This window comes from Dasypus novemcinctus, chromosome 14 (assembly GCF_030445035.2).
Source record: "Dasypus novemcinctus isolate mDasNov1 chromosome 14, mDasNov1.1.hap2, whole genome shotgun sequence".
NCBI lineage: Eukaryota > Metazoa > Chordata > Mammalia > Cingulata > Dasypodidae > Dasypus > Dasypus novemcinctus.
The window spans coordinates 57,158,528-57,186,262 of record NC_080686.1 but is presented as its reverse complement, the minus strand read 5'-3'; the positions used below and the strand labels follow the sequence as shown (position 1 = coordinate 57,186,262).

Below are 27,735 nucleotides of genomic sequence, written 5' to 3'. Positions count from 1 at the left end.
ACGAATGCACAACATTGTGATTATTAAAAGCGAATGATTATAGACTTTGGATAGATCATATGGTATGTGAATACACCTCAATGAAACTGCTTAATAAATAATTGTACAAGAATAGCCAGAAATAGCAGCTATGTACAACAGGGGAAATATAGAGATTAAGAGGTGAAGAATTTTGTGTGTTTATTATTGAAATAATGAAAATACTCTAATAATGACTGAAGTGATAAATGCAAAATTATGTGATTATACCAAATACCATTGATTGTATACTTTGGATGAATCATATGCTTTATTATATGTGCCAATAAAATCGATTTGTTTAAAAAAATAGAGGGATACCAGAAATCACAGCATAAACATCAACGAATACCAAATTACAGTCAATATCTGAATGTTTAATGCTCTTTGTGGAACATAAACTACTCAGTTATTAGGAGATCTTGGTTTTAAAAACCCTATATAATTGAAAGAATATTAGGGACTTCAAACCCAGGAATAGTTTTCAAAGTGTGTATGGATTTTCCTGCCATCATAGAACTAAGGATAACATAAAAATTATGTTGCATTCTGCTTTATGGCAGTTCTTTAGAGAAAGGTACAGAATTCAAACACAAAATGCAAAAGAAGAGAATAAAGGGGAGCTGCCACCAAATGATTAGATATCAGTAACTCATCCCAATCTTTTTGTTTAGTTGTTAATCATCACTGTTTTTGGTTATTTCCATTACCCCTTTAGTTCATATTCTCAAGAGACAGGACCTATTAACTTCTCACATGTACATGGTATCAATAATATAATTTCTACCCAAAAGCCACGAAGATTCAAAAATTGACATGATTAATAAAGAGTATTAAGAGCAAGAGCCGGGAAACGGACTTTGGCCCAGTGGTTAGGGCGTCCGTCTACCATATGGGCGGTCCGCGGTTCAAACCCCGGGCCTCCTTGACCCGTGTGGAGCTAGCCCATGCGCAGTGCTGATGCGCGCAAGGAGTGCCGTGCCACACAAGGGCGTCCCCCGCGTGGGGGAGCCCCACGCGCAAGGAGTGCGCCCGTGAGGAAAGCCGCCCAGCGTGAAAAGAAAGAGCAGCCTGCCCAGGAATGGCGCCGCCCACACTTTCCGTGCCGCTGACGACAACAGAAGCGGACAAAGAAACAAGACGCAGGGAATAGACACCAAGAACAGACAACCAGGGGAGGGGGGGAAATTAAATAAATAAATCTTTAAAAAAAAAAAAAGAGCAAGAGCCAAATGAGCAAGTTAATGTAACACTGGAATTCAAAGTTCCTACAGTATAGGACAGACTGTACCACATAAATAATCTAATAAGAAGACTGTTTCTAAGCTGGGTAAGAAACCCCATAGGGGTTTGCCTAAAGAGATAAAGAACTGAGAGCAGACGAGAGGAAATGAAGTAATACAAAATAGTATGAGGGGTTTTTCCAAAGTTTTATCACAGTCCACAGCAGACGCTTTTCAGCAAGTTGGGACTAAGATCATGGTAAGCAACTGATGAGTAGAAGCCAAGTGAATATATTATTCCGTTATAGTACTCAATGTCCCCTATGAGATAGTCAGGTATAAATTTTTTCAGACCCAGTGTACGGAAAAACTCTATTTTCCTGAAATGTTATAACTTCTTTTCCTTTACAAATTGTAAGTTTTGCAATTAAAAGTTTGACTACCTGCTCAGAGCCTATTGTTATCATGCCAACGTGAATTTAACTGCCTAAGAATCTGTTACCAGACTATCCCACTAATTCTTCCTAATCTATATTTCCCCACATACATATATTCTATATGTCCTAGTAAGTCATACAAAATTCTTTGTAGTATATGAACATACTGGGGTCGAAGATGCTTACTGTGCTAGAACACTCAGATACTATCTATCCTATAGAAAACAAACCTCATAATACCTTTCTTTCCATAATAAAGGTAATCATGGTATGACAGTATTCATAATGTGAGACTTGCCATATTTCTCTAAAGAGAAGATCAAAGGATGATTTACCCTGTTGGAGAAATGGATTAAGTAATATTCTCCTCTCTCGTTAAATCACAACATTATCAAATTAAATGCTCTGAGAAGTCTTACAGAAAGGACTGGTTGCACAAAACCTTTTCATTAACATTCATTAATAACCCTAGTGTTACAAAGATCATATACTTGGGGGACAACTGGAGAAATACTATTTCATTCCTTGACAGAGTAAAAACTGGAGTCAATTTTCAAGTTAGAAATCATTAAAATAATTTTAAGCCATCCTCTGAAATGAACTACCTCAAGAATGTTAACTTTTCAGTCTCCTGGTTGTAATACCACAGCTGCCTATGAACTGGTTACTACATCGGGATCCCGGATTTCTGTTTGCCTTCCTTAATGGTACACACAAGTTTCTTGATGCATATGCATATGCTACTAACACTCAGAGAGAGTAACCAACAAATATAAAAACACTTTGGGGGAAGCGGATTTGGCTCAACAGATAGAGTGTCTGCTTACCACATGGGAGGTCCAGGGTTCAAACCCAGGGCCTCGTGACCCGTGTGGAGCTGGCCCATGCGCAGTGCTGATATGTGCAAGGAGTGCCATGCCATGTGGGGGTGTCCCCCGCATAGGGGAGCCCCATGCCAAGGAGTGCACCACATAAGGAGAGCCACCCAGTGTGAAAAAAGCACAGCCTGCTCAGGAGTAGTGCTGCACACATGGACAGTTGACCCTACAAGATGACACAACAAAAAGAGACACAGATTCCCAGTGCCACTGAGAATAATACAGGTGGACACAGAACACACAGCAAATGGACACAGAGAGCAGACAATGGGGGGGGGGGGGGGGGAGGCAGGGAAAGAGAGAGAACTAAAAAAAAAAATCTTAAAAAAAAAAACACCACCACTTTGGAACAGGAAAAACACAACAAGAAGGAAATCTTCCAGGATTCTATTTCACCTAAATATACAGTAAATCTATACACTGTACAAAAAGTTTGGTAACTAAACTTAAATTTACTCATTATGTCAAAGATTACAAAATATAAGCCCCATACTGTAGCTATCATAATACTGTGCTCTAAATACACAGTAAAGTGAAAAACTGCTTATAAAAAAGCATGGATTTTCCCTTAAAACCCCATTTTTAACTTGAAAACTAAATATCCTGTATCAGTAATTATTTTGAGAGTAATCTTAACTGAAAGTTAAAAAAAAATGGCAACAACCCAATTGATCCTCTTCCAGGTTTAGGGAAAAAAAACAGTTTAAAAAGGTAATATTTTTATGAAAATACCATTAAGAAGCAAGCATACGATACATGGACATTTACAAAATAACCCAGGTTGACAATTTCCAGAAATGTATATTTACAAAAGTTACTGTTCTTAGGAGGTATTTTGGGTTATTTTTCAAATGCAATTTCTTCCTGCATGATTAGGAACAGGGTACACTAGAAGGTAAAAAGAGAGGAAAAGACTCCATCATATCCTTTCCCCCCCAACAATCAGAATCTGTCTTTAGAAAGCAACACTGTTCCAGTTACTTGGTTATCATTGGCTATTGCTCCAGAGATAGTTTGACTGATTTAAACTCAAATTATATCCCAATTTCGTGCTTTAAATATGGGAGTTGAGGGGGCAGCAGGAAGCACCGGAAAACTGTAAACAGATACATATTCTCTTAACTCTCAACTTATGCTTAAAAATAAGATTAAAAAGGTATAATGTGGGAAGCGGATGTGGCTCAAGTAATTGAGCTCCCGCTTACCACATGGGAGGTCTGTGGCTCCGTTCCTGGTACCTCCTAAAGAAGACAGTGAGCTGGCACGACAGTAAGGCACGGCAAGCTGACACAACAAGATGATGCAACAAGGGACACAAGAGGAAAAAGATAATGAAATACACAACAAGAGGAACAGAGGTGGCTTAATGATTAGGCACCTCCCTCCCACATCAGAGGTCCCAGCTTCAGTTCCCCGTGCCTCCTAAAGAAACAAAGAAGACAACAGATACAGCAAGTACAAATGAGGGGGCAGGGAGAAATGAATATTAAAAAACAAAAAAGATGTATAACGTGATCCCAATTTTTTAAGAAAATAAATTCATAGAAAAATAAACTTACAAACAAACCAAACTTTATCAGATATTTTCTGAATGAATCATTTTTGAGGTCCATCATCACACTCGATAATTTTTCTGCAATGCTAAAATTGTTAAGCATATTTGCATTTTAATTCCCTAAATTGCTCATTATATGAGCAAGCTCTTAACTGTTCCCTCTATGAAAGCTATACTGAATTTTGAATTAAATGACAGTAAATTGCCCATTCCAATCCTTCTTGCTTGAATCATTTAGAAGTCTCATCCAAACTGAAAAACCTGAGAATCACAATTATTTCTACCCATATGATATTTCGTTATTATGATATTCTAGAGACATTTCATTGGATGCTGAATTCCAGTAAGATTAAATATTTAGATCATAATAACTTTTTAAAAACCAAGAGTGATCTTTTTCTTAGTCCTATCAGAAATCCTTCAACAAACTGGGGCAGAATATATATGTAGAACCTCTCTACACTATTTCTTAAAACTGCATATGAAGTCACCATTATCACAATAAAAAATTTCAATTAAAAAAAAACAAAAAACAAAAAAAAAACAAGAAAACAAACTGGCCAAATCAGGAAATGCAGGCATCTTCCAGAAGACTGGTTTTTATTTTTTTGTTTTGTTTGAAAGCAAAGAATTCCACTAAGCAATGAATATCTAACAACATTGATATATTCTACAAGGTTTGGTTTGTTATATGGTATTCCTGTATCATTGCTTAGAGAGAAATAACCATTTCTTGTAAAATCAGGTTATATCAAGAAAAAATATTCAAGTTTCTCTGCTCCATTTTTGCTCAGATGTGTTTATTATTTATAATATATTAGAAAAGATGAGGGGAGAGATGCGGACTTGGCCCAGTGGTTAGGGCATCCGCCTACCACACGGGAGGTCCGCGGTTCAAACCCGGGGCCTCCTTGACCCGGTGGAGCTGGCCCATGCGCAGTGCTGATGCCCGCAAGGAGTGCCGTGCCACGCAGGGGTGTCCCCGCATAGGGGAGCCCCACGCGCAAGGAGTGCATCCCATAAGGAGAGCCGCCCAGCGCGAAAGAAAGTGCAGCCTGCCCAGGAATGGCACCACACACACGGAAAGCTGACACAACAAGATGACGCAACAAAAAGAGACACAGATTCCCGGGCCGCTGGCAACAACAGAAGCGGACAAAGACGCAGCAAATAGACACAGAGAACAGACCACCGGGGAAGGGGGGAAGGGAAGAGAAATAAATAAATAAATCTTAAAAAAAAAAAAAGAAGAGGGGAAAAAAAAGATAAGGCAATACATTCAAGACATTTAAGTTTAGTCATCTTTTCTTAAAGATGACATTTAATTTAAGAATCAGCACATCTCTCACTTGTGCTACAGCTTTGATGCAAAGAATAATCTTTTCTAAGAAAAATAAAAGATCAAAATAAAAGATAGGGCGTTTTCTAACGGGAAAAAAAGGCATTAATATGTTATAAATGAAAAAAAAATGTTGTGAATGAATTTGGAATGATAAGCAGGGTGGGCATGAACATATAGCACTTACAATTCTTTTGTATTCCAAGATAGAAAGCAAAAAAAATGAAAAGAAAGAAAGCAAACAAAACTTCTTGAGGAACATGTGCTTTTTTTTTTTTTTTAAAGATTTATTTATTTCTCTCCCATTCCCCACCCCACCCGGTTGTCTGTTCTGTGTGTCTCTGTGCTGCATCTTCTTTGTCCGCTTCTGTTGTCGGCGGCGGCACAGGAAACTGTGTTTCTTTGTCATCTTGTGTCAGCTCTCTGTGTGGGTGGCACCATTCTTAGGCAGGCTGCACTTTCTTTCGCGCTGGGCGGCTCTCCTTATGGGGCGCACTCCTTGCGCGTGGGGCTCCCCAATGCAGGGACACCCCTGCGTGGCACGGCACTCCTTGAGCGCATCAGCACTGCACATGGGCCAGCTCCACAGGGTCAAGGAGGCTCCGGGTTTGAGTCGTGGACCTCCCATGTGGTAGATGGGCACCTTAACCACTGGGCCAAGCCTGCTTCCCAACATGTGCTTTTAATTCACTTGTTCTTCAAGATGCTCTTGTCCTAACCATACACTTAAACCAGTAAAAAATCATTTTAACAATAAAACGAAAAATTCTTGGTTCATGTTTTCCCCTTATTTTACAAATAACCCAAGTTCACATGATGAAAGAGAATGTATTATCAGAATTAACATCTACTGTAGAGTTTATATCCAAATGTTTTAATACATCAAGTTAGAAGAGCTACAAACATAAGCGCCATCTAACAAAGTGTCTGAAAATCATTGGCTTTACCCAGAGAGAATTTCATCAGCTCCACTATACCTGACATTGTTCATGCATTACTGATCATAATATTCCCAATACTTTACACACAGAAGATGCTCAATAAAAGTTTGTTCAGTTAAACTGAAAGTTAAAAACAGCTACAATGTAAACTATGGTCCATGTGGTGTGGCAGTACTACAGGTTGTATTCACCAAATGCAATGAATGTGCCTTACTGATGAAAAGGGATGTTGATGTAGTAGGAGTGGGATGGTGTGGGGAGTGGGGTATATGGGAACCTCCTATGCTTTTTAATGTAACATTTTGTGTGATCTATTTATCTTAAAAAAAAAAAAAAAGACAATAAAAATTTTAAAAAACAATCAACAGTTAAAACAATTCAAAACAGTTCCTGCTTCCTTTGGAGATTCAATTCACCACTGACATTCCCATCTTACTGTGACAGAAAACTTTTCTAAGAGATTCATTCTTAATAGTACCCAGGAAGCTAATTAATGATGGAACTGGATACTCTGCAAATGTAGGCACGAGAGCTGCGCGAGGCATTCAGTCATACTGCATTCCACTCCTAACATTCTAATGATGTAAGAAAGGTAGACAAAGACCACCCTTATAACTGGGGCACAGTACCAGAAAGTGATTGTCACAGGTCTAAAAAGGTGACAGACTGGAATTGGGGCTAGGTGCCTGGCAGTGTTCAACTATGAACAATTACCCATGGCTCTGAGCCTTTTCAGGTCTTCAAAAGATTGCCAGCTGACAACTATCAAAACTGTTACCCTGATAATCTTTCCCAGTAGAATAAAGAATATTTTCAAAAACATTAAAATCTTAAAATGCTTACTAAAAAACAAATGTAGGTGGCGGAGTTGGCCCAGTGGTTCGGGTGCCTGTCTACCACATGGGAGGTCCGCGGTTCAAACCCCTGGCCTCCTTGACCCATGTGGAGCTGGCCCATGCACGGTGCTAATGCACACAAGGAGTGCTGTGCCACGCAGGGGTGTCCCCTGTGTAGGGGAGCCCCACATGCAAGGAGTGTGCACCGTAAGGAGAGCCACCCAGTGCGAAAGAAAGTGCAGCCTGCCCAGGAGTGGTGCCGCACACATGGAGAGCTGACGTGCCGCTGACAACAACAGAAGCGGACAAAAGATTACGCAGCGAATGGACACAGAACAGACAACCGGGGTGGCTGCGGGGAGGAAGGGGAGAGAAATAAAAAAATAAATCTTTATTTAAAAAACAAACGAACAAACCAAAAAAAAAACACAAATGTAATTGCCAGTGGGTAAGAGTTTTACCGCTGAGGCCCCAAAGTGCTTCCTACTAGAAGGGATCAGATAGCTTAGCTCTAGATCACTCATCAAAAGCCTCACATTCATTGATCAACTTAAATTTAGTCTAAATCGCTTGGGAAGGAAAAAAAAAAAAAAAAAAAGACAACCCAACCTGGTATAAATTTTTTGAGCAATGTTGCATATACCAAAGTAAAATTTTATTTTAATAAAGTGAACTGCTTACTCGCTAAATAAAGATTTTTTTGAAAAGAAAATTGAGGGAATGAGGTCATTATATATCCAAGTTAGAATCACAGGCAAACAGAATTGGAAGGCACTCCAAAAACTTGGTGAATTCCATCATAAAGAACCAGAAAGGTTAATTGCCCTCCCAGTTAGAAAAAAAAGATGAAATTAAAACTCAGGTTTTCCAACTCCCAGACTGGTAACATTCTCTCCATTATATCATGCTGCCTCCCAGAAGTTGAGTACAACCAGAAAGAATCAAAGATTTAAAATATATCCACTCCAAGAAAGTACCGAACAATCCAATTCTGGATTCCTTTGAAGATTTAGAATGAAAATATAATAAGCCCTATATAAAATGCTGAACAACAGCTTTTATTTATTGTGGGCTGACATATTAATCCAATCTACTTATAATAAAAATACTACTGTTTCCATTATGGAAATGGAACATATGGAATACTGTTTCCTGTTTTGGGTATCATTCACATTCTATTACAACCCTGTTGCAAAGATTGCAGTGCTACTCATTTATGACCCTCTGATAGGAGGAAGAAGAAAGGATAGTTGTATGCACAGGTAACCTAAAAGACCATGGTGTCAATATATGGTTAAAAAAAACTTACTGCAGTTTGTCTTCAATCAAGCTTTTTGGTCAGAGCTATGACCAGAAGCTGTTCCCTGTCATGGTAACCTTCACTGGGGCAGACAATATTCTTTTGTGAGCTTGGACACTGTCTATAAAATGAGTCCTTTGTTTCTGCCCCTCAGAGCCTTACCTGGGATAGTATGCTGTGTAGTTCATGAAGAGCTGAGTGCCAGCTGGATAATATGCTGTGGAGGGCTGCAGCGTTCGTGGATTCAAAAGTACAGAGGGCTGATAAATGGCAGCTTCAGTGGGAATAACTGCTGCAGGAGCTGGAAATGTGTAGGAGGGAGGAGACAAGCCTAAATAAGCAAAAAAAAAAAAAAAGAGAGATTTTGAGATATGTTTGTTACGAATGACACATTTGTGTTAGCACTAAAGTCATACATAAATTTTAAAGAGACCGTCAAGCCACTTCCTTTTGATTATATCAATAATACAGACATAATCTTAAAGGCCACATCATCAATCTAAAGAGCATTTCTTAGTCTGAAATATGGAAAAGCAAATGCCAAGTGGATTTTCAAGTCTTCTCCACCATTTCACGTCACATAATTTCTCCCCAATATACACTCTCAAGTGCCAGTTACCACAAACCAACCCTTAGAGGAAAGAGACATGGGGCTCATATTTAGTATGTAAGTTCAAACTAAAAGCTGTTTCTGTTGGCTTGTTTGTTTGAGAGCTATGCTGCTACTCCATTGTTATCTGGCCTGTATGTAGTACAGTGTGAAACAGAAAAGATAATGATAAAACACTATTCACCAGTACATGTATTATGCCAGAGCACAGAATATACAAGAGTGAACTGACTTAAAAGGAAATTAAATCTGCATATTCCCACATAAAGGTAAACTAGAAGATTGGCTTTGAAACTAATCTAGATCTTCAGACCAGTTTAAACAAAAACAAAAACATAAACAACCAATCTGGGAAATAGTCCTGAAGTAGTAGATGTGCAAATCTTCCTTAGAATCAGCTGATATAAAGCTGACTGAGATTAAACAGTCAGGGAATAGAAAGACCCAAATCCCTCCTGCTTTCTGGTTATCCAAAGTCTTACAGGTCTTGAAATTCACTAATATTTGACCAGTTCACCTGCTTTAGCATGGGGATTAATACAACTCTTCAGTTCATCTGCATTCGATAGAAGAAATAATTAAAAATTCAACTGAATTTGGGGTCCCTACATTTGGTTTTCACACCTAGAACCACCTAATATATTATGCAAACAGCAGAGGGTCAAAGGCATGATTTCTCTCACATTAAAATCTCCAAGATAATTTCAAATTGTCTTTTATGCATTTCTCTATTTCTATGGAAAGGAATATAACAGCTTAATATGGGTACACAGACTAAGGACAAAATATTGATCTCACATTTAACTTCACACACACCAAAAAACTATGCTAGATGTTAGATACTTTTGGATTTTTAAAGTTTAAATTATGATGTTTGGCCTTAAAGAGCCCACAGATAGGCAAACAGGGCAAATTGAGGAATGTACATTGAATAGAAAATTATAAAGCTGTGCTCATATCCTGCTTTTAAAACTATCAAGCAATTCATTATAGCACAGTGCCACATTTCCATAAGACAAACATATCTAATAGATATAAGTCTGCCCTGCCTCAAAACAGGAAAAGGTAGAAAAATATGAGACAATCACCTAAAATGTGTTTTGGCAGGAAAAAAAAGTCTAACAGAACAGGCATAACTTTAGGATAAGTTGGAATTCTGACCAAAAACAGAGTAAACCGTTCCAGTAAAATGACAAATGGCCAAATTTTAGTTAAGATTTATTTTATCTTTTTTTGGAAAATATTAGAAGTATAATATAAGGAAATAATTAAGTGAAACACATTTAAAAGTATTTTTCTATTATTTTAGGGTTCTTTCATAAAGAAAGTCCATAACAACCAGTTTTTTACCAGGAACAGAAATAAAGCAAAATGATATCACAACAGTAGAATTTGGCATGGAGAAATTCCCTTATCTCAGATTATCACTAAAGGAAATCATAATGGTTACTAATATTATGAGTGGTTTGTGGACAGGATACATCTCACTAGGCTTACTTCAAGATCTTAATTCCAATCGTAAATTTTCAAAAATGGAGATACTTGAAGACCAAATTCTTAAATATTCACCAATAGGCAATGGAATTTTAGATACTCTTAGATTACCAACAGCAAGCAGCAAGTAAATGGAATATTAGCATTTAGGAATTCCAAGGGGGGAAAAAAAGGATTAAGCCCTGCCAACGTTCTACAAATGATATTTGATGAAACAGATTTATTGGTATGGTTACCTCTTTACTAGAACATGATGGCTTAAAACCTCCCACTTTACTGAAATCAGCAAATAAATCCAGTTCACTTTCTCAATTACTTTTGGACTGTATTCCAAGTGCTACCAAACATGCCTCCTAACAGGATGCCTTATTTAAACGTGCAAATTGCATAAAAGATCAAAGTTAGGTTTCCACATGTTCCTTAGTCACTAACCAGAACTTAATTTCTAGACTAAAGGGCTTAGTCCTCTCAAATAGGATTCCAAATGGCTTGCACCCAGGTGCCAATGAGCAAGAGCATGGCTTGAAATTAAGCACTGATCCTGTGAACCAATGGGAACGCTGGCTAATTTACGCATTTATATATATTTTTTACTAACTTGCTCATTCCAGATATCCCGGAAAACAATAGAAATGCTCTCCAGGTTATCCTTTTCAAAAAAGGTTTGATCTTCAAAAAGTTAAAAATGCAAAATGGGTATCAACTTACCCTTCTAAAAAAATAATGTGTTAAGAAAAAAAAAGCATCCAGCCACACTTATAAATTTACCTCTAAATGCGTATTAAATAATCTACATAGCCATGTTACCTCTCAGAGTCAGTGCTTATCTTGAGCACACTAAGCTTCAGAAATCAAGTGCTTATCACTGGAAAAGCAAGATTATAATTTGAAAGGAGGTATTTGGAGCATCTCTAATTATGGGTGTCCACAACCAAGATCTTAAATGATTACCAGATACTACCGATTTCAGATGGGAAAGCCTTATATAACCACCTCACTTGCCTCAGAAAGAACCAGGGGCACAGAAAGTTATGAAAGCAGCTTAAGCACCTACCAGCATATAGCGTAGAATAGCGCCAAGACCCAAGAAAAACTTACATGGTAACTTACATGGCGGTGGGGATAAGCCATTTCGATTTAAAGTGCCCCCCATTAACACAAAGTTCATCTCCTCAGCTGAACACTGAAAGACTTCAACATATCTGTCCTTCATGGTTTTTTTATGACACTTTTGTGCAGCCATAAATGCTCTGTCCGCAGACTTCATCTGGATAAAGGCATCTCCTGATGGGCGGCCCTGAGTTTGCAGGGGAAGAATAAAAACAAAAGGAGACTGTCTCCTTCAACAAGGAAATGGTTGCTTATAAAACATGCAAAGCGACAATCACCCATAGTACAGACATTTTAGCCACAAAATCTGGGTGACAATGTGATCTACTGAAAATTGACTTCCATTTCATCACCTAATCACCAGAATGGCCCACAAAACCTTTAAGAAACAGTGTTGAGAGCTCACAGCTTAAAGTGATCCTTTCTGGTTTCTATCAATTAGTATCAGATTTACATGGTTCTGAAAGGGTCTCCTTGTGATTGTGGTTTCAAAGTATAGCATTGTATATTGGGTTTTTCCCCATTTGAAAAATCTGATTAAATCTCATTCCACCGAAAAGAGTTAGAAACAGAACCAGGATTAGAGCTTTATATATCCTCCTATGTGAAGCTGTGAACAACCCAGTGTTCTCTTTTGGCTCTCAGTTCTTGTCCATCACTGACCTGTAACACCCCTTTCATTTTTTACCTCATCATTGAGGACTAGGTTGGAATGGGGATTCGGGGTAGGGAAAGGGGATATGGGGTTGGGATTAGCAAAGCACAGCGAGGGCTCGTGAAAGCCCTATCATCAACTGTGCTTGGTAATCCTCTCACCTCCTCTACACCTCCATCTTAACCTTGGTCAAACAAGTGTTTACAGACATGTCCGATTATTAATAGCTCACTAAAAATCCTAAATTTAAAACCAAGCCTATAGATTTCTATTCCACAGAACTGGAACTCCACAGGTAATACTTCAATTTTATTTACCACAAACACTTTATGAAGAAAAAGACAACCAGCTTATCAGACAATTTTCTTATTTTATGATTTTCTTTAAAAGCCTCCAAAGGACAGTTTATTCAAATTATTACCATGCAAGTTACCATAAGAGTTACCATACCAGGGAAATTAGCAACAAACCCAGTCCAAGATGAAAACCTAAGACCTTTAAGGCAGTCCATCATCAAAGAAGAATTTCTCCCAAGTGAAATCACAATAGATCATATGGGTAAATAAGAGGCAACTATGGCTACTGTTGTCAAAGAGTGATAGACCCCAGGTTATTGCAAATTGTAGTTACAAGAGAACCAAACAAATACCTGATGCTGCTGAATTGTGGTATGTTTTATTCAAAAGGACTCCTACCAGTGAAGCACACTGAGAGAGGGTAATTAGTAAAATGAAAAGTTGTATAGCTTAATATTGACCTAAAAGTTAGAATGAGCATGTACTGGTGTGGAAAGCTAAGCAAGGGCTCAGATGTTCTCTTACTTCTTGTATCTAGCAGTATGTGCTTCCTAGTTAGGATTATGGTTATGAATGTGACCAAAGTGCTAATTTAAACAAAAGCTGGGAAATTAACAGTTTAGAAAAATACTAGGGAAAAAAAAAAAGAAAAATATTAGTATTTCCAATACAAATGTATATTCAAGCCATAAGGCACAAAACACATCTTATTTTTAAAAATTAATGCTACTTTGCTTTTCATAAAGTGTTCTAAAGTTTTGATTACCTATGGCATAGGGAGTTTTAGAATTCTATTTATGATAGTGCAAAATACTGGTAAATTGTCAAGCACCTAATATGTTTGGTTTGATTTAACCAAAAATCAAGTGACACCAAACTAGGAACTACTTTTAATATGCTTATAATATAAATTGTCATACTGAAAGAATGGTTAGATATTGATAGAAGCTTCCTTTGCAATTGACTCATTAATATATCTGAGTGCCTATTAGGCTCCACATACTCTTTTAGGTGAAAGAGATACAAGCCCTCATTGAGTTTACATTCTGTTGAATGTAGCTGATGTTAAATATATAAAACAAGCCATTTCTCAACAGTCTATGAATACAAAATACTTGAACAGAGACATGTTCACTCATTTACATATTGTCTACAACTGCCTTCATACTACAAGAGCAGAGTTGTAGCATTGACAGAATTGGACAATTGAGTAATAGCAATGGGAAAATGCTGTATAGACTGATATATATTTGGTTCCTACCTGACCTTATCAATAATTTGATGGATATATGTAAAGAAGGAATCAGAGCTGGTTTGAATTATCATACCAATAATAGCAATAGTCCTTTTGCATTTACAAGTACATCATTCCTTAAAGACTCACTACCTAACTGACAGATATTCGTCCTTTTCCCCTTTTATTAGATGAGAGCTTTTGATAGTAAGAATAAGTTTTCCAATAAGTAATGACTTACCTGGTGATTCAATACCATGTGTACCCCATGAGTTCGAATATCTGTGGAGAACTCCCCCAGGAAATCCAGGATGTCCTCGATTGTGGCTGCATAAGGAAGACCTCGAAGGCGTATACAGTCTCTAACATTTGTAGGGGGCACAAATTGCTGAGGTAGTACTGGAATAATGGGAGGGGTTGGAAGTGGAATAAGAGGGGCTGAGGAGAATCGATTCAGCACCTGTACTCGAAGCAAAACAGAAGTGATTTAGAGCCTTGCTACTTCAATATGGTCCACAGACCCACACTGGCATCACTGGGGAGGGTGTTAGAAATGCAGAATCTCAGCCTGACCGCAGACTTAGGAAAAGTGAATCTGCATTTTAACAAGATCCCCAGGTGATTCATAAGTATATAAAAGTTCAGGAAGTACTGATGGAGAAAGGAATGCATACTTTCGGCTGGAAAAAAACATGATACCCATTTTTCTCAAATACATGAGACACAGAACACCCAAAACAGTGCACTTAGATTAAGGATTTTATACGGACAAGTAAGTGTACCACTACTTACCTTGGGACAACTATCCTGAAGTCTAAAACATCTGTATAAATTGCGTAATGCAGACTTTTACAGAAATCTATTAGATTTCATATCACTTAGTACATAAGTGTTCCCCTTAATATTCTCTTCACACCTTGCCTCCAAACCCAATAAATAAGGACACAGTAAAGGAACCACAGGCTAAACAATGAACATAGGTTACAGTAGAATAAAATACCACATATATAATGGAAAACAGCACAAGACTGGCTAAATAATGCAAAACCGAGTAAAAACAATAGTGGCCATAAGGGTAAATAATTTAGATTCCATATGAATATGAGACAATAGCAAGACAAAGGATCTTGACTGTCTTTTAGATTTGGGTGATTCGGCTATCTTGACAATGGGGGATAGACCAGGTGCATTTTTATCTTAGTTTAGCACAAAGCAAAAAGTTCATAGTATTAGGTGGTTCTTGTGCAGCCATACCACTTGTGGCAGTGACAAGTATTATAAACAAATTATCATCATAGATTTTTTGGCTTTATCCAAAATACCCATTCCATAAACTGAAAATGTAGAAAAATCAACAAATCTTTCCCCCAAATTTGTCCTAACTTCCTCATTCATACCCTGTGCAATTGCTATCTGAATAAGGTGATAAATATTGAAGAACAAACACAAACCAAAGAAATTTCATGAAGACAGGAAGACATTTAAAAGTATCCAAACAACCCAAACACAAAGAGAAGAATAGAAAATCAGTGTAGTTATTAACAAGCACAGGATAGGAAATGGTCAAGCACCTACAGCACTTGCCATTGGAGTAGATGCACAATATTTATTAAACAAAATGATTATTAGTAATGAAAAGAAGACAGTGACAGATCCTATGACTACTTCAGTACTTGTTAAATAAATTAATAGGGATGAAGGGAGCGCACTCAAACCCAAAACTACCTTATGATAGTCACATCTTGATTATGCAGTGTACTCTATTATCAAACCAAAACACAGCAGGTACAATAGAACACAGAACTAATTCAAATTTCACCTGATAAAAACAGTTTTGGCAGGTAAAATCTTCTTTTAAACTTTAGGCTGTTTAAATCACAATATACAATATGCTATAGAAACTAGACAAAATGATTTTATGAACTCACAGAAATAACAAGAAAGTTCCTAAGTGCTTGTAAAAAGACCAAAAGAGTCATTAAAATGACTGTTTTACTATGGGACATAGGAGAATAAATTGAAAAGCTATGATCTACAGGGTCTTAGTTACAAAGGAAATACAAACTGACCATTGAACAGGGGCACTTAGACATCAACTGGTGTCTAAAATAATAGTCAAAAGGCTTGAGACCCTACAGATGGTTTCATGCCTGGATCATAGTGCATTTTTGTGCCTTAGAAAAAACTCTGAATTCTGAAAGTTCATAAAAATAGGACAAAAGACAAGACACTGTCAGCAGCACTATATTAAACAGAGACCCTTTTTGGAAAAGAATTTGGCTGGCAAGACATATTAAAAACCTTAAAAGGTCATCTTATATCTTATTCCAGAGAAATTGATGAGTTTTATAAGCATAGTTATATAGGGATTTCTCATGGTAGAAAATACTGGGGGAAAAACCCCAAATGTACAATAATGAAAGAATTTCTGAATAAATAATATAAATCCATGAGATATAATATTAAAGATAAAATTATTTAGATATAGATGAACTCTCAAGATAAAGTAATTTTAAAACAGGAAACAAGTGTCTCTACAACAGTATTCCCATGTGCATACGGGATAACACAGACTATGTTTTAGTTATAGAATCAGATTTTTTTCAAGTATTTCCATTCCATGTACTGCATTTTCCAAGTTTATAGTTTTTAACACAATACTGAAGTGCTGTTTCCAGAACTAAAGAATAGAAATTTATGCAAAGCAACCAAAATGCTCTTTAAAACCAACCTGCTGAACTTCAGCCGCTGTGCTCCTGAAGAGTTCAATGTATCTTTTGCCCAACAAGTCCTTATGCTTCCTCAGTGCATTTTGTGCATATTCCTCACAAGCAAATAGGACAAAAGCATCCCCTGTGGGCCTACCATCTGGGTAGGTGACAAAGAGGATGCCTTCCTTCCCCCCAGTGATGGGACAATGTTGTCCAAAGAAGGCCACCACTTCTTCTGCTGTGGCTGTGAAAGGCAGCCCCCGCATGCGAACAATGACTTGATTTTCCTTGGAAAGAAATTGGGCTACCTCATTGGATGTACCTAGGGAAGAAGAATATCAGGAAGCATGGGGAGAAATAATTAAAACATCAACTTCACCACATTTAAAGTAAAATTCTTAGCAGTACCTTGCATTCAGAATTAAGATCCACATTCCCACCCAATTTATAATGACATCATCCTAGGAATCAGAATTCTCTTCCCCTGTATTTGAAACTTTTCCCCTACTATTTTTTTTTTTTTTTAATTTGGGAAGCTGGTCAGACAATTAGATCATAGACCAAACACCATATTCTTCTCCTAAAGAGGCAGTAAGTTATCACGGTGGTTAAAAGTTCAGGTCCCAGATCCAAAAGGCCTCAATCTTATTTTACCATTTACTAGACCATACTCAACATTACCTCTATGCTTTAATTACCTAGTCTGTAAAACAGGGAAAAATTACCTACCTCATAAACTGGATTATGGAAATTCTCAATTTAGTTAAGTAATAAATATGTATAAAAACACTTTAGTTATTTTTGTTACATTTATTTTCTTGACTACTTTTTTTTAGATGAAAGGTTTACTTAGAAATTGCAAACATTCAGCAAATCTTGATTATTTTCTAAGAAAAGTTCAAACATACCCAAGTAGAGAAAATAGTATAACGAAGTCCCGTATACTCTGCACCCAGTTTCAACACGTTTCATTATTTTGTTCAACATAAAGCATTCTGTACAGAGCTGCCATGTAGCAAATACTCAAATGCAAATCCTCAAGCTCAGACAGTAGTAGCAGTCTCTCTTAACAGCAAATTCTATGATAGTACCCGCTCACCATGAAATCCCAGGCATTCCACATGAACAGTTAGCTTTGCCACCCCCAGTTTGTAAGTTATCTGCCATGGATCCCTAGGATCCAAATGCGGTCTTAACATTTTATTACCAACCAATATAAAAAATTTCAGAATTTGGAAAACTACTAAACTTAAAGTCCTGAATTTTGAAGCCTTGGGTTTAGAGAAAGAAAATAAATACCAGACCAGCAATTTGCAACAGGATGCTATTACTAAAATGCTACAGTTGCGAAGAGTTTCACCAGGGCTATATAATATAAGAATATAACTTTCCTCTGTATTTAAGTGAAAGTCACCCTTTAAGTACAGTTTGGTAATAGGTATCAAAAGCCTCTTAAAAGGTTTACATTCTTTCATTCAGTTATTCTACCTCTAAGGATTTATCCTAATAAGCAGCACATAAATAAATGGAAATATTCACTGCAGTGGATTTAGGAAGAAAAGTCGGAAATAAGCTCTAAATGCTCAACAGGAATGGTTTTAAAATTATGGAACATAATACTACACAGCAATTAATAGTTAAGAAAACTGAGTAACATAACATACTCATGCTATGAAATAAAAATTATAAAAGTATGAACAGACAAAATTACAAAGTAGATATAAGCATTAAAAAATGTCAAGGCAGAGGACTTGGCCCAGTGGTTAGGGCGTCCGTCTACCACATGGGAGGTCCGCGGTTCAAACCCCAGGCCTCCTTGACCCCTGTGCAGCTGGCCCATGCGCAGTGCTGATGCGTGCAAGGAGTGCTGTGCCACACAGGGGTGTCCCCCGCGTAGGGGAGCCCCATGTACAAGGAGTGCGCCCCATAAGGAGAGCCACCCAGCGCGAAAGAAAGTGCACCCTGCCCAAGAATGGCACCGCACACAGGGAGAGCTGACACAACAAGATGACACAACAAAAAGAAACACAGATTCCTGTGCTGCTGACAACAACAGAAGCGGACAAAGAAGATGACGCAGCAAACAGACAACCAGGGTGGGGGGAGGGGGGAAGGGGAGAGAAATAAATAAATCTTAAAAAAAAAAAAGTCAAAGCAGCTAATATTTTTTAATGCATCTGTCATTTTTTGGGTTTAAAATTATCATTCATTCAAGAATTGGATAAAGACCAAATCTGTTTTGTGCTTCTTTCTAATAACTGCAAACACCATCCAAAAATATTTGAAACCACAGCACACCCACATTCCTGGCCACTGATGAATTAAGGAAGTTTAGAGGAAAATTAGAAACATATGCAACAAATTTCCAGGTATTCCAGTGTGACTGTTTGAAAGTAGTTTTCAGACTATATTTAGTTCAAGAACTACTTTTACCAATTTTATACTACTTTATATGACCCTTTCACCTTTGCACAGTACTATTTATATAGCTATTTAACAATAGTAGGTTAATCCAAACCCTAAGCAAGCGTTAGACATTACTACCTTTGCAGATACTATTGGAATTTTCTTCCTCCTATTAAAAATAAATAAATTTCCATATTTTATTGGGAAATAACTATCTGTGATACTATTTAGCTACTTTCAGTGTATATGTAAAATTCTGGATTCTTATTACTATAGCCACATTACATAAAAGACACTTACCACCAGCAATTTTAAGAAAATCTTCACCTGTTGCTTTGTAAACCTAAGGGGGAAAAAGGGAAATTAAATACACACATTCTGAACCGTCTCTGTCCCACAGTCAATACTCATTCAAAATGGCATGGATTTCAGGTTGTGATGACATACCTCAATGTACCGGGTCCCCATGTGATGTTTGTGCCTCTGTAGTGCTAGGTCTCTGTGCTCCTCACTTACAAACCTAACCAGAGCTTCTCCATTCCTTCGACCCTGAGCATTCAGACAAAGTGCAGCACCTCCCCTTTGAAAATAATAAAACAGATGGCAGGCAGAAAAGAAAATAAGGTGGGGAGTGGTGGTAATAATGAGAAACCTATACCCCTTTGGAATTATTAAGTAAAGTAGAGATTAAAGAAAACCAACTTGGCAATATTGAGTCCTTTGAAGAATCTTGCAATATCTTGATCCGAAGACTGCCACGGTAAACCCCGTGCCCTGACTACGGTGTTATCATCAATAAGTTCCATCTTGCTGCTGTAGATCAAGCAAAACTTTAGGTTGCATGATTAATGTTAAAAATGTGACTTACTACCCTTTACAAGGCAAGGTGCCTGGTTAAATGCCCAGGTATTAGATATTTGAGGTTTAGACACACTTGCAATAGTGACAGATTTACTTTATGACCTCAAAAACTCTAATGAACACAGTTCAAAGTTATCTTTAGGCAGTTCACTACAAAAAGATGGCTGCCCACACAGGTCCAGATAGCTCACCAGATAAACCATAGAGCAACTGAGGAGCTACTTATTGCCTTAAATGGAAAAAAGCATCTAGGACCAACTCAAGAGAAGCAAAGTTCTCCCAATACCCTCCTTGCCTGAATGCTCCTAGAACCAAGAACCATGAATTCATACTCAGATCTAGCCTGTACATGAGTGTATTTTAAATCCAATTTGCAGGCAAAATTTAGGATCAGCATAGAACCATCAAGTAACCCAATTCAGGAATGCACACATGTCAGGAATATGCCATCAAAGTATCCCCCTTATCAAGCCAGGATGCAAACCATTAGAGAGGGGAAACCATTAGAGAGGGTATTTAGCTTAAAATTAGTAGAAACCCTGTATATAGAGCCTATGATTTCTCCACCTTGGGAAGTTATCCAGTGAAAGGATGGTCTAAGAAGCTAAAATAAAAATCATAGACATGAGCATATGGTTTACTTTGAGCTAACAAGAGGAGGATAAACTAAGGTCATAGTGACTAAAGATACAAAGATTTCATAAGATTGTAATCATACCATCCAAGCTTCCTTTAATGAAGACAACCTTCTTTTATAAATGACCTGCCAAGAATTAGAGACTTGCTATATAGTATGAACACGACATGGTTTGCTTCTCTAACTGTCATAAAACCTATCATCATTCCTACAAAGAATAGAAATGTATTCTTCATACCCCATTCTGCTGCTTGGGATTATTTTGGTGTCGAGCATCAAATGTGTAAGGCATGTTCCCTCAGTAACTCAGTTAAAGACAATGAGAAACATCACTGGCCATTAAAAAGGAAACATGATAGTGTGGGATTAGGGAGGCACCAGATGGAGTCAGATGATCTTGGTTCCTAGTCTCCACCTGAGTTTATCACTTATGATGGCTTTGGGCTTGCTAGGATCTAAGGACCCTTTTCAATTATTGTATTTGCAATGTTGGAACAATGGATTAGTAGGAAACGGAGACTTCCCCCCTTATTTGAAGTGGTTGTTTGGAAAACTCACTTTTCTCTCCCATAACACCAAAAGATTTAGTAAACTTACTAAAATGAAAAAGTTAAATGATGATATGAATAAAAACAAAACAAAAGGCTCAAATGGGAATAGTAACTCAAGTACTTACCAAGTGCCACTTTCAAATTTGTAATTTACTCTCTCTGGATCTGAAAACCTGTGATCTAAAAATGAGAACATATAAGCCATCATTTTAGCTATTAGGGAGACAAAGCTGTAGAAGGAACTTCAAAGGCATAGATAGGTAAGGGAAAGGTGGTGAGGTGAAATTCTAGGTTCCCATTGTTTCAACAGCAATACTTACTATAAGGTTCTGAAATCATCGCTAAAATTATATTCCCCATATCTTCAACTTGAGAGGCTCCATATCGGGAGTCTGAACTATTCTCGTCAAAATTCAAACCTGTGTGATTAAGTTAAGGAAATATTTTGGGGAGGCAAAATTAGGTTACTTCTACATCAAAATTAAACTCATACAGAGCAAAGAAGCCAAGTAAAATGCATCTATAATAGATGATTCCTTAGAAATCTCAGATTTCTAATCTCAGAATGACTATTTCCCCATTGTCTAGATTTCACCTTCATTCCCTGAGGTCTCCAATTATTCTCGAGTAAAATGGCAAGATCAATCCTGTCCTGAGGTGTTATCAGCAATAAAACTTATTAACAGCAAATACATGAATACAGAGCACTTTCACTTATCAAACCAAAAAGCACACAACAAAGTTAGACTCCTTCACTGTACCTCTACAGCACGCACAAGGCAACGACCATGTCAACCTTGTCAGTCATGACCTGAGGGCAAAAATGACTTTTTTTTCCCTAATGCTACAGAAAGAACATTTGCTGCATCAAAGATGATTGGGGGCCTTATAGACAGAATACTGATTACACTATTTCCATGATGCCACTTATACTCAAAATATTCCTTCTAGAATACTTTCAGAGCCTGATTTGGTTTCCTAGCTGCTACAACAAGTACCACACAGTAGGTCGGGTTATCAACAGGAATTTATTGGCTCATGATTTTAGAGGCTAGAAAGCTTGCTTCCTCCCGGGGTCAGAATCTTCGGGCTAGTCTGCAGTCTTTCAGGTTCCTTGACTTTTCCTTCAAATGGCAATGCACACAGATGGTGACACCATCTCCTTTCAAGGTCGGGTTCCATTGACTTTGAGCTTCTGGTTGCTCCCTGTGGCTTCTCTCTCTGTGGCCTTCCCTGTAAGGCCTCTAGTAATAGAATTAAGACCCATCTGATTAAGCTGAGCCACACCTTAACTGAAGTACTTCATCAAAGGTTTCTATTTGCAATGGAATCATACCCAGCAGAATGGATTATGAATAAGAACAGGTTTTTCTGGGGTACATAACACCAAGCCCACCACAGAGCCCCATAGGTTATACCATCTTTGATGTAGCAAATGCTTTTTCTTTGAGGGTAAATCTTAAGATACAATTTAAACATTCAGAGGCAACAATGGCTAATGGGATACCTGTTCACACTGTTTGGGTAATCCAGGTAATGTATGGTTCAAATTGGGTTAGAGAATTAATGATCTCAGGAAGCAGGTGTGGCTCAAGCAACTGAGCTCCCATTTTGATCCCAGGACCTTCTGGTCAAAAAAAGAAAGAAGTTGTTCCAGACATGTGTAGTACGGAGGCGTAGGACTCCACACAGCAAAGCAACACACCAAAAAAAGACAAATGATGCAATCAGACAGGGGAAAAAAAGAAAAGAATGATCTCTAAAACAAGCATGTATCTCCTTCAGTAATAGATACCTTAGAAATTTAAGTCATTGGTACATTTATGTTTAAGTGCAATATTATAGTCACATTTAAAAGCATAGTCTTTGTAATGTAGGATAATGCAGATCAGTATACTATACTATACAACTCTATTCTCTTGGTTTAAAATGAAAACAGCTATCTGGATGTTGGGTTGGTGATTGCCAGAATATTTGTCTTCTTTCATGTTTTTCTGACTGGTATTTTATAAGGTTAAAAACTGAAGCATTAAGAAAAAGTCCATATGGACTATTTTAGTGCATATTAAGAGGATTCAACATTTTTAAAATGCAGAGCTCCCTCCCAAAGATAAAACCACCATTCACCTGAAGAGTTAATGAGCAATATCCTTTCCACTCTCAATTCAAAATCCCATCCCATTTCATCCCCCAATTTCTCCCTTTCTTGTTCTAGTAAAAATACATTGCTTTTCCACTAAGCTAAGCAGACTAATTTTCTTATTGTCCTCAACTAGCTCCATTTCTCCACAGTTGAATATACTACACACAGAAATATAGCCATATGCTCCTTGGCAAATTACTTACCACCAATGAATTTCAGCTTACCTTTAAAGCCAAAGCTATGAAAATCTTTACCTCCAAGGCTTTTTGTTACGATTAAACGAGACAAAGCAAGCCCACAGTGCACAGCAGGCATTTAATAAGTGATATCTTCTCCCTTCTTCCTAGAACCCTTGAGTGACCACTTTCATAACCCACGATGATCAGACTTTTCTGAGGGCCTCATTTATGGCTAACATCTGAACTCACCAGATGCCTCTTTATATACTCTCATAGGTTAAACATCAAGCTGAAATAGATAATTTCTACAACCTCTACTTTAAATCATCTAGTGATGAAATAAATGTGTTGCCCACTGAGGGATTAGAAAACCCATCCCAGGAGATAGTCAAGCAAAAGACCAATGACAACTGACTGGAGTCATTAAAATGATTATGTGCAGAAGGCTGCTCTAGAAATTATTAATTCAGTGCCATTTGCAAATAATATGGTGACAGGACAGTGACTTTAGGAGAACTGTCAGGACCCTTATAGAACTAAGGAAAACTAGCCATAGTTTATCATGCAACTTCTGCTACCAAATGATTATCCAGAACCCCACAATTCTAGTAACACCTTCAATCTTGCAGGGTGCCTAACAAATAACAGAGCAAAAAGTATCCAAGGATGGAATCCAACCCAATTGTATAAAAGTCAGGCCGTCTAAACTTTGACACTTTTGACATAATGCTTTGGGGAAGGAGGAATTCTGGTGCACCCTGGTATGTTTAGCAGCATCCCCAGCCTCTCCTGCTGACCATCCATCCCAGTAGGGACATTTTCAGTCTGTCCCACTGGTGTAAACTAACAGTTCCAACAAAGCCAATGTGATCCTTTACCATCTGATGTGCAATCACTCAGGGAAAGCTCTTACATGTAGGACTGTTACTGGACAGAGATTCTGAAGAAACTTGGCCAAGAAAATACTGTGTAAAGATCAACCTGATGCTCTATCAAACTGGAGAGGTAATACTCACACATATATATGAGAAGGCTAGAGAAAACTGTTTGCTTTGAGCAGGGGTCAGCCCTTGGCCTGTTTTTGTGTGACCTAGAGCAAAGAATGGCTTTCACATTTTAAAAACATAGTGAAAAAGAAAAAAAAAATGTACATAGCCCAAAAACCTAAAATATTTACTTATTTAGCTCTTTATAAGAAGAGACTGCTGATCCCTGACTTAAAGAGGAATGAAATTTGCCAAAAGATGGCCAAATATAGGGGAGAAATCACTTGAATGTTTCCTGTACTATAACTTTCTATTCCCAGAGTATAGGGTAGAATTGAGCTTTGGAAGATTAAGTGTACGGAAGTCTATTCCATTCAAATCATTTTTTCTTTTCTATATATGACAAAGGTATCTAGCTTTCTCACCTAGTCAAATTAGACCTTGATAATCCAGCACCCAAAGCCTTTCCTAATTCTAATAGGCCACAACTGTCAAGTTAAAGAGCTGAATAGATATTATTCTGACAATATATTACTCTCTCTTCAACTCTAAGTTTCTTTGAGTAGGCCCCTACTTTCCTCTAGTCTTCACCTATCACAGTCCCTTACAGCCTTTAAGAATCTGATGACATAAGTGATGACATTTAGTAAACACAATCTGGTGACAATCACCATTCATCTCTTAGAAATTTCACAATCACTCTGCTGGATAGACAATAGTAAAACCAAACAGATGAAGAAACTAGGATTTAGAAAGTTCGGTAACTTAGTCACCCAGCTGGTAGGTAATGGAATTGGAATTATATAATATAGCTCTGATTTGGCTATGCGTACATAATTTCCTGAGTCAAGAAAAGAAGCCTTACTTAGGTTTTTTCGTTTGTTTGTTTTGAGCAATACTTTGTAAGAAGCTTTAAAAAATATATATGATGGGGAGATGATGTAGCTCAGTGACTGAGCAATGGCTCCCCACATACAAGGTTCCGGGTTCAATCCCTGGCCCTAGTACCTCAAGAAAAAGAGGGGAAAAAAATACACACATACACACTCAAAAGTCAATTGCAGGAGATGAAAACCCTAAAGTAAAAATGTAAAGTAACCTGTTTGCGCAGAATTACGTTTGTAGCTAGAGCTTTTTCACTCAATTCTTTTTTCTAATTAAGAATATGTTCTTGACTTGTCTACTTAGTTCCACATAACTAATATAACATGTACAAACTTGTTTCCCTTCAAGCCATCACACAACAAGATGATCAGCAGTTCTAAGCTGCTAACAACTTTGAAAAGTCACCCAACCTCCTACATGCCCAAACCACCCCCTTATTCACACGCACCCCTCTTAGGAAGGTTCATTCAATCCATAACCTTACCAAAAATAAATTAACATGACATGAATAACGAATGAAGGGGAGTGAAGAAAAAAGTGTTATTACCAATTCTTTTGCCTGTCTGTTTACAATTGTATATTAAATTACTTGCTGCACGTCTAATCTTGAGGGAAGCAAAGATGAGTCTACCACTCCATTTATGGCTAGTCATACAACTTACTCATTTTGCCCTTCCGGCAGTCACAACAGAACAAACAGGCTTAGCAAGCTTTACAAATGAGAAATGCCATGAGGAAATGAGGAAGGGTGAAATCAGACATAGTGAGAACAAAACTAACATTCGGGTTACTATCAAGCAAAGTGCTACAATTTATTGAGCTTAGAGAAGTCCAAAGACATGCTTGATATTTTAACGGGAGGAACATTTTCTTTACACCTTTTAGTGAAACAGGTTTGAGGATTTAATCCACGCTTGCTTAAGCTGAATGTGGAACTCAAAGACAAAGACATTTTACAAAGTAATTCAGAATTGGGTTATCTATCTAATAAAAAGGTTAACATCCTTTGATCTCTTTCCACCTAACTAAAAATGTGACAATTTTGCTTACAGAACACCCAATTTTTACTTGGAAATGCCATCAATTTTAAACTAAATTTTTAGTTTATGTCTAAAAAGAACTATACATATAATATACAAATGTTAACTGTGGAATAAGTAAATTTAAATTACTCTAATTCTTTGTGGGGTAGAAATATGGTGATGGAGGTTTCCTGTACAATTCCAATTCAAAATTTCAATTTAAAGTCTTTTTTTCCCCTGCTATAGACCCCTCAGAAGACAAGCTTGTTAATTCTTCTACTCTTGTTTACTCCTATTTCTACTATAACACAACCACACATGTTGCCATAAAACACCTATGCTAAGCAAACAGATAAAACATCACAGAGAAGGGTTGAATTAGTGTTTCCAATTAAAGTGAATTTTCTACAATTATGTGAAGGAAAAAAAGAGAAAAAAAGCAATAAATTACCCTTAAATGAGTTACATGAGCATAAAAATAAGTTAAAAAACAATGTTATATCTTAAAGTAACCTTTGAAAGAAGCAAATCAAGGATACCACTGCAAAAGACAAGAATATACCTAGGAGCCAAGGCAACAAAACCATTTTTATACCAATAATAAAGTGGCAGGAAAAGCCATAGTTTTAACTCTATTCCTCAGCTTACTGTTTCCAAGGGGAAAAAGTGAGATCCGTAACTATATTACCTCAGGAAGTATTACTGTAGTGAAGGGCCATCTGAAAGAATTTCTAACTAAATTGACAAGTCAATTTCACCCTAAAAGAAGTAAGAAGTAAAGGTCAAGGCAGCAAAAGATATGAAAATTATCTTGAAATTAATTCCTAAATTCACATTTTAAGAGTAAAATGAATTATTCTATAATTAAAATAAACCACACAAAATTAATGAAGCAGTTCTTACTTCGACTGAATGCTGGCAAAGAATATACAGTATTTCTAGTCATTTAACTTATCATAGACCATAAACCCAAGTATATTCTGATTTGGATCCATCAAGCAGATGAGATGCCAAAGACAATTCCTTCCCCTCTACAGCCAACAATTTAAACTACTATCCCAGTTTAACTGTAAATTTGGTGAAATTTAAAAGCCCTTTCATATACAGAAAAGTACTGAGGAGGATTTTGTGCTGGCCTCTACTTTTTAAGCAGGGCAATGATAATTGCTTATGGGCAATCATCATAAGCACATATGGAATAGACCACATTCACACATACTATTTAACAAATGGAGAATTAACTTTGAAGTTGACCTGTACAAATATGCAGCTGATGCTTTGTAAGGTCTATATCTAGTCCCATGAGGATGAAAAATCTTAAAACAGTTTAAATAAGGTCTTAAACCAACATGGAAGTCCTTTTCAGAACACTTTGGCAGCAGTTTTTGAGACACCCAACAACCCTATGAGCTAAGAGGTAGACATTAA

At 37.3% G+C, this 27,735-nt stretch overlaps 1 protein-coding gene across 5 annotated transcripts in view; it reads right to left on the bottom strand.

Annotated features, from left to right (window-relative positions):
- Window positions 1-27,735, bottom strand: part of ESRP1 (epithelial splicing regulatory protein 1) — a 55,224-nt gene that overhangs the window by 18,780 nt on the left and 8,709 nt on the right. For 4 of the 5 annotated variants that reach the window (XM_004474707.5, XM_004474704.5, XM_004474705.5 and 1 more), the window contains exons 5-13: window positions 21,413-21,511; window positions 21,218-21,272; window positions 19,746-19,856; window positions 19,491-19,623; window positions 19,344-19,386; window positions 16,658-16,959; window positions 14,168-14,386; window positions 11,730-11,928; window positions 8,690-8,858 (exon numbers count right to left, since the gene is read on the bottom strand). In XM_004474707.5, the coding sequence (XP_004474764.1) occupies window positions 8,690-8,858; window positions 11,730-11,928; window positions 14,168-14,386; window positions 16,658-16,959; window positions 19,344-19,386; window positions 19,491-19,623; window positions 19,746-19,856; window positions 21,218-21,272; window positions 21,413-21,511 (1,330 nt within the window). The remainder of the gene's footprint in view (window positions 1-8,689; window positions 8,859-11,729; window positions 11,929-14,167; window positions 14,387-16,657; window positions 16,960-19,343; window positions 19,387-19,490; window positions 19,624-19,745; window positions 19,857-21,217; window positions 21,273-21,412; window positions 21,512-27,735) is intronic. The other variant, XM_004474703.5, reaches the window with a different exon arrangement.